At 51.9% G+C, this 13,336-nt stretch overlaps 1 protein-coding gene across 1 annotated transcript; it reads left to right on the top strand.

Moving 5' to 3' along the window:
- The first annotated feature begins 2,011 nt into the window (after positions 1 to 2,011).
- Positions 2,012 to 3,969, top strand: LOC127306646 (flavin-containing monooxygenase FMO GS-OX-like 8). The gene is made up of 2 exons (XM_051337307.2): positions 2,012 to 3,263; positions 3,356 to 3,969. Exons 1-2 carry the CDS (start codon positions 2,034 to 2,036, stop codon positions 3,608 to 3,610), a joined length of 1,485 nt encoding a protein of 494 aa, XP_051193267.1. The 5' UTR covers positions 2,012 to 2,033; the 3' UTR covers positions 3,611 to 3,969.
- Positions 3,970 to 13,336: the final 9,367 nt, after the last annotated feature.

The raw sequence follows: 13,336 nt of genomic DNA on the forward strand, positions 1-13,336 counted from the left end.
AATCCACTAGGTATGGGTAGAGTATTGGGGATTGAAAAAATTACACTAAAATTTGGGGGAAAAGTGGGGATTAAACTCTCTCATACTCTAGCACCAAACATGCATTGGGGATAAGTGGGGATTTAAAATTTCGAGCGGATTATCCCCGCTAATCCCCACGAAAACTCTAGTACCAAACAAGGCCTCACATGGAAGGTTTTGGGTTCGGGTCTTATTCGGAGACTTGTAGTCCAACACTTGGGGCTTCCACCTATATAATGAGGGCCAAGGGGAGGGGGCCGGCCACCCCAACAACCACCAAGGTGGCTGCACCCCCTAGATGGCCGGCGCCCCCTCTCCCCAAACCCTAGCCGCCCCGCTCCTCCACTACCCGCACGCTTAGCGAAGCTCCGCCGGATTTCTCCACCACCACCGACACCACGCCGTCGTGCTGTTGGATTCAAGAGGAGCTACTACTTCCGCTGCCCGCTGGAACGGGGAGGTGGACGTCGTCTTCATCAACAACCGAACGTGTGACCGAGTACGGAGGTGCTGCCCGTTCGTACGCGCTTTTGCAAGCGGCAAGTGAACGTCTACCGCAGCAACAAGAGCCTCATCTTGTAGGCTTTGGAATCTCTTCAAGGGTGAGACTCGTTAATCTCCTCGTTGCTACCGTCTTCTAGATTGCATCTTGGCTTGGATTGCGTGTTCGCGGTAGGAAATTTTTTGTTTTCTATGCAACGTAATCCCTACATGCCTCATCATCGTTCTTCCCCTTTGCCGCCTGCATCTGTGCCCACTTCTTCGTCCTTGCTTCTAGCATATGGCGGTGGAGCATGGCCGCCGGCGATGCTGGAGCTTGCCGGTGGCGCTGCCCCCTCAAGACGCAAGCCACTGGTGAGACACCTCGGCCTTGCGCTGAGCGCTGAGCTCAAGCAGTTTCTGTCGTTCGGCCGCCATGAGGAGATGTCCTACCTCCTCCGTGGCCGCCCGCTGGCGCGAGATCACGACGGCGTGCTCGAAGTTGGCATCGTTGATGAACTCGCGCCCTTCCTCCTTCAGCCTCCGGAAGAACTGCGTGTTGAAAGAGGTTACGATTGCTGCCTGCTCTGGGTCGTCGGGGACCTGTTGTTGCTCGCCCCACTGCGCCTCCTCCTCCTCCGTCGCCTCAGCTTCTGAGTCTGCTATGAACGCTTCGTCCCACTCGTCGAACTAAGAGTCGCCAGAGTCCTCGGAGTTGAAGTCGAACTCGGCGTCGGGCTGCGGTGGTGGTTGCGGCGTCGATGGCGGCATGCGGCCGTTACGGCGAAGCATCGAGTACGTCGTAAACAACCGCCGCAGTATTGTTCTGTAGAGGAATGCGACGGTGGTGGAGAGGAAAGGAGAGGATAGCGTGATGGAGGACGCACTAAGTAAGATGTGCCAACTCGCTGTAGAGCATCCAAGCCATCCGCATTTACGGTGGCATCTGCGCATGGAGAACCGCTGGCTTCATCGTCGACCGGCCATAGAGCATACAAGTCGTCGTATTTATGATGCCGCCGGCCGTTGAGTCGTTACCAAGACGGCCCTACCCGTGAAACCCCGTAGAGCTTGGCGTCGGCGCGCCTGATTCGCGCCCTTTGTGAAGAGACCGGTATGTGGTTACCAACATTTCTATTGGACTCGAAACTGCGCCAACGCTTTTTGGAGCGCGTCGGTGTGAGCTCAAAAACTACTCCGATCTCCACATAGCTATCGGGGCCGACGGTGGGATGCTGTAAGATTGTTTGTCTATGGCCATCCTATAAAACAAAGCACAACACATGTAAATGTGATCGTGCCGACTAATTTCGCGTGACGCATTTTGTCTTCGTCAGGATTGAACGAATATGACGAAGCCAGAAATAAAAAAAGACGACCAAGAAACGATGCTAGTCAAGGTGCACACTTTCAGACTCTGCCTAGGAAACTTATCGAGCCATCGCCCTGGTCCTGAAACCCAAAGCAAAGTCTCCAGCGGTCAACCTTTCCATTGTAGTAGTACTACCAAACTCCAGTGCCAATCGATCGACATGGTCGCTGGCGACGGCACGCTGCCGGCGCTACAGCAGCAGCTGCATTCCAAGAAGGTGTGCGTGGTTGGGGGCGGCATGGCCGGTCTGGCGGCCGCGCGGGAGCTGCGGCGAGAGGGGCACGCCGTGACGGTGATGGAGCAGAGCGGCGACGTCGGCGGGCAGTGGCTTTACGACCCGAGGACCGACGGCGACGACCCGCTCGGCGCCGCTGTGCCGGTGCGCGTGCCCGGTAGCATCTACGCCTGCCTCCGTCTCATCAGCCCGCGGGAGGCTATGGGCTTCTCCGACTTCCAGTTCGTGCCCAGGGACGGGGACGACGGCCGCGACCCGCGACGCTTCCCCGGCCACCGCGAGGTGCACTGCTACCTCCGCGACTTTTGCGACGCGTTCGGGCTCATGGACGCCGTCAGGCTCAACACCCGTGTTCTGCGCGTCGCAGCCGCGGCGCCGACATCGACGACGCGCCAGTGGGCGGTGAGGTCGGTGAGCACCGGCACGGACGACGACGCGCAAGACGAGGTGTTCGACGCCGTGGTGGTGGCCACCGGCCACTACTCGCAGCCGGTGCTCCCGCGCATCCAAGGCATGGAGGAGTGGGGGCGTAGGCAGCTGCACAGCCACTCGTACCGGACGCCTGAGCCGTTCCAGGGAGAGACGGTGGTGGTGGTCGGGTGCGGGGACAGCGGCAAGGACATCGCGCTGGACCTCTGCCAAGTCGCCAGGGAGGTGCACCTCACCGCCAACTCCTCCTCCGCGGAGGAAGCCACCACGCCTGCCATGTCCAGGATGCTGGCGAGCCACGGCGACGTGTTGCGCCTCCACCCGCGGACACGCCGGCTGCACGCCGACGGCCGTGTCGAGTTCGCGGACGGCTCCTCGGTGCTCGCCGACACGGTCATCTACTGCACGGGGTACGGCTACTCGTTCCCGTTCCTGGACACGGGCGGGGCGGTGGCGGTCGAGGACGAGGTGGTCGGCCCGCTGTTCGAGCACGTGTTCCCGCCGTCGCTGGCGCCGTCGCTCTCCTTCGTGGGCGTGCCGCGGAAGATCCTGGTGCCGTGGTTCTTCGAGAGGCAAGCGAGGTGGGTCGCGCAGGTGTTGTCCAGCCGCCGCGCGCTGCCACCGGAGGAGGAGATGCTGCGGTCCGTGGAAGAGCACTACCGTGCCAGGGAGGCAGCCGGCGTGCCGAGGAAACTCACGCATAACATCGGCGGCGTCGAACCTCTGGTGCGCTTTTGTACATATACATATGCATATCCATTCAAATTCATCGATCAGTAAGAATGCATGAATCCATTGGTAACCTGTATGATGATCAGAAAATGTACGAGTTCGGGGAGAAGTACTGTGACTTCGCGCCGTTGGAGGAGTGGAAGAAGGAGCTGGTCCTATCCAGCATCTTGAGCATGAAGGACGACGCGGAGACCTTCCGCGACCGCGCCGACGACAGCGAGAACGTGCACAAGGGCCTGCGGGCATGGCGCGGCTTGGCTGCTCGAGCTCAAGACAACAAAACTATGGCTGATGTTGAAGTCGAAGTCGAAGATGACGCGCCTGGTGTTCACGACATGTGACGATTGCCGATAGGGAGAGCAAACCCTCTGAATACACAACCAACCATTACGCAAGTTTCCTTTTTTTCCTTTTTAAATGTGATGTCCATGTCCATGAGGCAGGTGATGAATCATGAGGCAGGTTCGGTATGGTGACACATGCGGTCTAGTTAGGGCATCTCCAGCGGAGCGACTATTTCGGACGTCCGAAATGTCTGTTTGTGTCACGCGGCGGACGCGGGACAGACCGTTTTTGTCCGCGCGTCCGTTTGCATCTAGGGGTGGCTTCAGCGGCCCGACGCATTTCGGCGTTTGCATCAATTATGAAGTTTCGAAACAACAAAATAAGAAATTCAACGAAGTTATACTTATTACATTTAAATTTTTAAAAGTCTACATGAAAATAAGATATTATTTCTCTAGGCATGATCTTCATGGCCAGCCAATGTCCATTGATGCTCAATCAGATCCGTCAGCAGCTGTTTGCAGACGTTCTCGTTAGTTAATTCTACATTGATATGTAAATAGTCCTGCCAAGATGAAGCTCCAGGAAGTGGCGCCACCAGCTCACATTGGAATTCCCAGTGGTTCTCATTGCGGCCATCAGAACGCTCGTTCTCAACGATCATGTTGTGCATGATCACGCAGCATGTCATCACCTCATGCATGGTCTTCAGGGACCATGTTCTTGCCGGGTGACGGACAATTGCCCACCGAGATTGGAGCACACCAAATCCACGCTCCACATCTTTCCTGCAAGCCTCTTGCATCTTGGCAAACCTCCTCGTCTTCTCGGAGTTTAGATTACGGACAGTCTTCACCAATGTGGCTCAGTCAGGGTAGATGCCATCAGCAAGATAATATGGCTTGTCATATGCATTTCCATTGATCTCATAGCTCACCCGGGGAGCTTTGCCTTGCATGAGCCGGTTGAACGGTGATCGGTGCAACACATTGATATCATTGTTGGAACCGGCCATGCCAAAGAGTGAATGTCAAATCCATAAATCTTGAGATATGACAGCTTCAAGAATGACAGTCCGTCCCTCCTCATGCGCGCTGTACGCACCCTGCCATCCAAATGGACAGTTTTTCAACTCCCAATGCATGCAATCTATGCTGCCAATCATTCATGGGAACCCTCTATACTCGTTGATAGACAGGAGCCGCCTTGTATCCTCAACAGTTGGCTCCATACAGTAATACGCTCCGAACACGCCAATCACGGCTCGGCAAAACCTGTACATTGTCTCAAGGCAGATGCTCTCACCCATTCGAAGATACTCATCGAATATATCCGCAACCATTTCATACGAGAGCATGCGAATAGCCGCGGAGCATTTTTGGTACGAGGTGAAGCCTAGCGCACCTGTTCCATCGGGCCTACATTGGAAGTACGGGTCATAGTTTCTGACGCCCCGTAGAATGACCAAGAACAAGTCCCTTAACATCCTGTACCGGCGCCGGAAGAGTTTTTCCGGGAACACCGGATTGGTGAGGTGGAAGTAGTCCTTGTGGAGGCGGGCCTGCCCTTCCACTTTGTTGCGCGGCAGGTTTTTGGAGCGCCTCTTCACAGAGTCCCGGTGCTCCGGCCCCGGGTTTGAGGTGAACTCGTGGATCATGAAGGCCGCAGTACTTGCCAATGTCTGCGTCGACTGATCAGACTCCTCGTCTGAAGAGGAGTCAATGACCTCCGCGTGGAACTTGTCCAACCTCTGCCACATGTCCATCTGCGTGAGTACGAATTGCGGATCAATGGTTGCGCACAATAGCGCCAAAAACACGAGTAAGAAACCTACCGACGCAATTGACCGAACAGGTCGTGGGCGACGAGGCCGGACGGCGCAACCGGCAACGTTTGGCCCCAAAACAGCCGGCAGGTACGCGGCGGAGCCAAGCCCGAGTACGATCCTGCTCTCCCGCGCAGCAACAACGGAGCTGACGGCGAGTATTGCGGGGATGCGGTGGGTGGGGCTGGGATGGTGGCGTCGCACTAGGGCAGCAAAGAAGGAGGAAAAGAAGCAAATCGAAGTGGTCGATTTCATTGTCCCTGACTTGCGGGACCGGGTAAGAAATGGAGGACGCTCGGCGCGTCCGCGCAGCGTTCGTGGAGACGCAAACCTAACGCATATTTGGGTCAGGTTTGCGTCTTCGCACGATCACTTTGCGTCGTCCCGCTGGAGCAGACCCCACACGCATTTCCGGTCACGGCGGACGAAAACGGTCGCTGAGCAACTATTTGCGTCGTGCCGCTGCCTTATGAAGCAAGATTTCGGCGGGGTTTGCTTCTTTCGAAACTGGACTAGATAAAACCCCATGCGGTTGCCGCGAAAATACTGAGAAGATTTCTTTGAGATAAATGCGATTTGCGACCAAATCATGTTGAATCGTCAGAAATATCCAAATACCCTATGGAAGAACATGTTAGTGGGAGAAGCATTCCAAGCAAAAAAGGCGGAACACTATAATTGTACGCGATCTTCACATGGAAGCGCAAAAGTAATTTTTTTACAAGCACATCAACAAATATAAGCATCACGTAGAGAAATTGTACCTTTGTACCTTCCACAACAGTTTTCATCCAAAAATATGGATCCCGCACATCGTAACAATCAGAGCATCTCCAGCCGCGTCCCCCAAAGCGTCCCCTAAACCGCGCCGGATTGAGCGTTTGGAGGACGTGTTTTGTTCGTGACGCCTTTGGGGGACGTCGCTCCCCAGTCGCGTCCCCCAAACGCCGCCCCCAATCAAAAATTCAAATTTTGCATTCAAAAGAGATCGTTCCCGCCGAATCGTCGCGATCAGAATAGCGGCGATCAAAGTACTAGGCGCGCGATCATATTACAGACCATATAGTGCATGCTAAATTAGAAGAAGGGGTTGGTCGACGGCGACGTATCCAGAGTGGACGCAGGCCCGTCGATCACGATGACCTCGTCGCGATCTGCCTGGTGCTGTGCATGCTCCGTCTCCTCCGCCACCGTCGCGTAGGCCGACGATGGTGTAGCAGTCGAATACGCGGCAGCCGGCTCTTGCGCCGCAGTTGCTGCCGCTGCCGCTTCCTGGGCCGCCGCGTCGGCCGCAGCGTCGGCCGCCGCCATTTTGGCTTCGATGTCGTCGAGGATCTGGCCTTTGAAGAAGTTGTGCGCCGCCCGCGTCCGGGGAGACATTCCCTCTGTCGACGCTCTCAGCAGGGACATTTCGTCCCTGCGTTTCTTGAGCTCCAACTTCTCCGCTTGCCTCTTGAGCAGCTCCGCCCACCTTTCGTCGTTCTTTTTGGCGCGGGAGAGAAAGGTCGAGGAGACGTCCGCGAGGCATTTCGTGATCGACGCCTGCGTCTTCTCACACGACGCGGCGTCGACCAAGGTGGCCTTGGCAGCCTTGTTGCCAGTAGGACGTCCTGCCGACGTTGCCGACGCCGCGTCCAGATCAATGGTGTCCTTCCCCTTGGACAGCGACAGGCGCGTCAACCGCCATTTCTCATTCCCTTTGAGCTTGGTATAGCAATGCATCAGCGCGAACGACTTATACCCATCCGAGTTCCTCGCGTAAACCTCCATGGCCCTATCAAACTAGCCAAAGGAAGCGGAATTATTTCATCGAACACAATGTAGGCGCTACAGATTATGGAAGAAAGAGTCGTACCATTTGGGAGAGGTCGGCGCCGCTCTCGGCTCTGGTCAGTAATTCCTGATGGTATCCATGGAAGGAGTTCACCGACGCCTGGATGATGGCCCATCGCGTCGACATTGCCTTTTGGCTCCTCTTCATTGTCACTTTGTTGTAGTCGCTCTTCATGAGCTTGCGCTCATCGAACTCGGCTTTGATTCTCGCCCAATACTTCCCGTGTTTTTGGTTGGCGCCGATGATGGAGTCATGGCTCACCGTCGCCCACGACTCGCACAGACAAAGATCCTCCAAAGCCGTCCACTTGGGGCCTCGTGTGCCCGACGCCTTCTTCTTCTTTTTCTTCTTCACGCCGTCCGCATCGACCTCCACGAGATCATCATCACCGGTACCCTCCTCATCTTCTTCCTCGCCGCCCTCTTCGTCCTCGTCGTCATCGTCCTCCACCCCCTCCTCTTCATCGTCCTCCTCATCCTCACCCCCACCCACTTCCTCTGCACCCTCAGCACCGGCGCCGTCGAATTCGAGCGGCCCCCTGCGGCCAGTGAAAGGGTCGCCGTCCGCACCGGGTCCTGGCTCGCGCTGCTCGTACGCCGGGGAGTAGAGGTTGTTGGGGTTGAAGCCGCCATGCAGCAGCGCATCCTGGTAGTGCGGCGACAAGTTAGGCGTCACGCACCCAGGAGTGCCGGAGGGGCCGTCGTTGTAGAAGGCGGATGACGACGGAGAGAAGACTCCCAGAACGTACACCGGCACGTTCGTACTATATGGGCTCGCGTTGGTGGCGGCGAGACACCCGGCCATTAAGTGTTGGTGCTGGCGCGCCGCCAGAGCCTTCTTCTCCTGCTCCGCCGTCCTCCGTCCTTTCCGCTGCGCCGTCGACATCTTCCGGCGCATACAGTCTTGATGCCACTGATCATCGGTCCATCCTTCCGGCTTCTTCTTCGGGGCCGGCGCCTTCCGCGGCTTCGCGAACGGCGCTTTCGCCCCTTTCGTCGCATTGCCCGGCGGCTTCTTGGCCATCTTCTTGGGGGCTACCGGCGGCGTCATGGAATGGGGAGAAGGTAGCGGCGGCGGGTGGACGGCGGGAGGGAGAAACAAATCGGCGGGGAAAGGAGAAATGAATCGGCGACGGGATATGTGTTGGGAGGCCAGAAATGCGCGACGGGATAGGCGCGATATGGCGAGAGGGGTGGGATTTGGCGGGAGTGGGAGACGATTTTTCACTGAGCCGCTGACGCGCCGGGCCCGCGTCGGTTCGCCTCGCTTTTCGGTGTGTCCGGCGTCCCCGGTGCGTCCCCTGTGGGACGGGGACGGGCTCGGGGCACCAGACACCATATCGGACCGCGCCGGACAAAAATGGGCTTTGGGGGACGCGGCTGGAAAGGTTTTTTGGTCCGGCGCGCTCCAAATCCCTTTGGGGGACGCGGCTGGAGATGCTCTCTGATACGTCCCCGACGTATCCATAATTTCTGTCGTTCCATACTTGTTTTATGACAATACTTACATGTTTGGCTTGCACTTTATGATGATTTCATGCATTTTCCGGAACTAACCTATTAACGAGATGCCACAGTGCCAGTTCCAGTTTTCTGCTGTTTTTGGTTCCAGAAAGGCTGTTCGGGCAATATTCTCGGAATTGGACGAAATCAACGCCAAACCTCCTATTTTTCCCGGAAGGCTCCAGAACACCGAAGAAGAGTCGGAGAGGGGCCAGAGGGCCACCACACCCTATGGCGGCGCGGCCAAGCCTGGGCTCGCGCCAGCCTAGGGTGAGGCGCCCCCAGGTGCCCCCCTGCGCCGCCTCTTCGCCTATAAAATCCCTTTCGACCTAAAAACACCGTACCAATTGACGAAACTCCAGAAAGACTCCAGGGGCGCCGCCACCGTCGCGAAACTCCAATTCGGGGGACAGAACTCTCTGTTCCGGCACCCTGCCGGGACGGGGAAGTGCCCCCGGAAGCCATCTCCATCAACGCCACCGCCTCCATCATGCTCCGTGAGTAGTTCCCCCATGGACTACGGGTTCTAGCAGTAGCTAGTCGGTATTCTCTCCTCCATGTACTTCAATACAATGATATCATGAGCTGCCTTACATGATTGAGATTCATCTGATGTAATCGGTGTTGTGTTTGTTGGGATCCAATGGATGATACATTATGATTAGTCTATCTATAAAGTTTGTGAAGTTATTGTTGCTGCAATCTTGTTATGCTTAATGCTTGTCACTAGGGCCCTAATGTCTACGGGAGCTTCTATTCTTGTAGACAGTGTTGGGCCTCCAAGAGCAGAGGTTTGTAGAACAGCAGCAAATTTCCCTTAAGTGGATCACCCAAGGTTTATCGATCTCAGGGAGGAAGAGGTCAAAGATATCCCTCTCAAGCAACCATGCAACCACAAAGCAAGAAGTCTCTTGTGTCCCCAACACACCTAATACAATAGGTGCACTAGTTCGGCGAAGAGATAGTGAGATACAAGTAATATGGATGAGTATGAGTGATAATAACAATCTGAGTAAAATATAGCAGCGAGTAAACATTCAACAAAACAGTAAACAAACGGAGATTCGATGCTTGGAAGCAAGGCCCAGGGATCCTGCTTTCACTAGTGGACACTCTCAATAACGATCACATAATAGGACTACTCTACACCCTCTTGTTGGATGATGAACACCACTAATTGCGTAGGATTACACGAACCCTCAATGCCTAACAAGCTCCACAATATTCAATGTTCATATTTAAATAACCTTAGAGTGTAAGATAGATCAACACAATCACACCGAGAACTAACATAGCATGCACACTGTCACCATCACACTATGAAGGAGGCATAGATCATATCAATACTATCATAGCAATAGTTAACTTCACAATCTACAAGAGATCACAATCATAGCATAAACCAAGTACTACGCGGTGCACACACTGTCACCATTACACCGCGGAGGAGGAATAGACTACTTTAATAACATTACTAGAGTAGCACATAGATGATATTCAACTTGATCACAAAGAGAGAGAGATGAACCACATAGCTACAGCGGAGCCCTCAGCCCCGGGGGTGAATTACTCCCTCCTCATCATGGAGGCAGCGATGGCGGTGATGATGGCGGTGGAGACGGCGGTGGAGATGGCTCCGGGGGCAATTCCCCGTCCCGGCAGGGTGCCGGAACAGAGAGTTCTGTCCCCCGAATTGGACTTTCGCGATGGCGGCGGCTCTGGATGGTTTTCTCTGTTTTCGTCGAACTGGTCGATGTTTTTAGGTCAGGGACGAATATATAGGCGGAGAGTCAGAGTCGGAGGGTCAACGAGGCGACGACACCATAGGGCCGCGCGGCCAGGGGGTGGGCCGCGCCGGCCTATCATCTGGGGCCCCTATGGCCCCCCCTCTGGCGACTCTCGGGTGTTCTGGATGCTTCCGGGGATTCTAAGACTTTCGGTGTTGATTTCGTCCGATTCCGAAAATATTTCCTTACTAGGATTTCTGAAACCAAAAACAGCAGAAAACAGCAACTGGCCTTTCGGCATCTCGTCAATAGGTTAGTTCCGGAAAACGCATAATAATGACATAAAGTGTGAACAAAACATGTTGGTATTGTCATAAAACAAGCATGGAACATCAGAAATTATAGATACGTTGGAGACGTATCAGCATCCCCAAGCTTAGTTCCTACTCGTCCTCGAGTAGGTAAACGATAAAAGATAATTTCTGAGGTGACATGCTACCAACATAATCTTAATCATACTATTGTAAAGCATATGAGATCAATGCAGCGATTCGAAACAATGTAAATGCAATGAGTAAACAATTGAATCATATAGCAAGGACTTTTCATGAATAGTACTTTCAAGACAAGCATCAATAAGTCTTGCATAAGGGTTAACTCATAAAGCAATAAATTCATAGTAGAGACATTGAAGCAACACAATGGAAGATTAAGTTTCAGCGGTTGCTTTCAACTTGTAACATGTATATCTTATGGATAGTTGTCAATGCAAAGCAATATAACAAGTGCAATAAGCAAGTATGTAAGAATCAATGCACAGTTAACACAAGTGTTTGCTTCTAAGATAGAGAGAAATGGGTAAACTGACTCAACATAAAAGTAAAAGAAAAGGCCCTTCGCAGAGGGAAGCATTGATTGCTATATTTGTGCTAGAGCTTTGGTTTTGAAAACAAGAAACAATTTTGTCAACGGTAGTAATAAAGCATATGTGTTATGTAAATTATATCCTACAAGTTGCAAGCCTCATGCATAGTATACTAATAGTGCCCGCACCTTGTCCTAATTAGCTCGGATTACCTGGATTATCATCGCAATGCATATGTTTTAACCAAGTGTCACAAAGGGGTACCTCTATGCCGCCTGTACAAAGGTCTAAGGAGAAAGCTCGCATCGGATTTCTCGCTATTGATTATTCTCAACTTAGACATCCATACCGGGATAACATAGACAACAGATAATGGACTCCTCTTTTATGCATAAGCATTCAACAACAATTAATTTTCTCATATGAGATTGAGGATATTTGTCCAAAACTGAAACTTCCACCATGGATCATGGCTTTAGTTAGCGGCCCAATGTTCTTCTCTAACATTATGCAATGTTCTAACCATTTTGGTGGTAAATCTCCCTTACTTCAGACAAGACGAACATGCATAGCAACTCACATGATATTCAACAAAGAGGAGTTGATGGCGTCCCCAGGAACATGGTTATCGCACAACAAGCAACTTAATAAGAGATAAAGTGCATAAGTACATATTCAATACCACAATAGTTTTTAAGCTATTTGTCCCATGAGCTATATATTGCAAAGGTAGAGGATAGAAATTTAAAGGTAGCACTTCAAGCAATTTACTTTGGAATGGCGGAGAAATACCATGTAGTAGGTAGGTATGGTGGACTCGAATGGCATAGTGGTTGGCTCAAGGGTTTCGGATGCATGAGAAGTAATCCCTCTCGATACAAGGCTTAGGCTAGAAAGGTTGTTTGAAGCAAACACAAGCATAAACTAGTACATCAAAACTTACATAAAAGACATATTACAAGCATTATAAGACTATACATCGTCTTCCTTGTTGTTCAAACACCTCACTAGAAAATATCTAGACTCTAGAGAAACCACTCATGCAATCCAAATTTTAACAAGCTCTATGTATTTCTTCACTAATAGGTGCAAAGTATATGATGCAAGAGCTTAATCAAGAGCACAACAATTGCCAAGTATCAAGTTATTCAAGACATCATACCAATTACTACATGTAGCATTTTCCGTTTTCAACCATATAACAATTAACGAAGCAGTTTCAACCTTCGCCATGAACATTAAAAGCTAAAAACACATGTGTTCATACGAACCAGCGGAGCGTGTCTCTCTCCCACACAAGTATTTATTCAAACAAAAACAAAAACAAGAAACATACAGACGCTCCAAATAAAGTACATAAGATGTGACCGAATAAAAATATAGTTTCAAGAGAAGGAACCTGATAATTTGTCGATGAAGAAGGGGATGACTTGGGCATCCCCAAGCTTAGATGCTTGATTCTTCTTGAAATATGCAGGGGTGAACCACCGGGGCATCCCCAAGCTTAGGCTTTTCACTCTTCTTGATCATATTGTATCATCCTCCTCTCTTGACCCTTGAAAACTTCCTCCACACCAAACTCGAAACAAACTCATTAGAGGGTTAGTGCATAATCAAAAACTCACATGTTCAGAGGTGACACATTCATTCTTAACACTTCTGGACATTGCCCAAAGCTACTGGAAGGTAATGGAACAAAGAAATCCACCCAACACAGCGGAAGAAGCAATGCGAAATAAAAGGCAGAATCTGTCAAAACAGAACAGTCCGTAAAGACGAATTTTTAATAAATACTTCCGTTGCTCAGATCAGAAAACTCAAAACTAATGAAAGTTGCGTACATATCTGAGGAACACGCATGTAAATTGTCATATTTTTCTGAGTTACCTACAGAGAAAACAGCCCAGATTCGTGACAGATAGAAATCTGTTTCTGCGCAGAAATCCAAATCTAGTATCAACCTTCGATTAGAGGCTTCACTTGGCACAACAAAACACAAAACTAAGATAAGAAGAGGTTGCTACAGTAG

Source organism: Lolium perenne, chromosome 6, assembly GCF_019359855.2.
Source record: "Lolium perenne isolate Kyuss_39 chromosome 6, Kyuss_2.0, whole genome shotgun sequence".
NCBI lineage: Eukaryota > Viridiplantae > Streptophyta > Magnoliopsida > Poales > Poaceae > Lolium > Lolium perenne.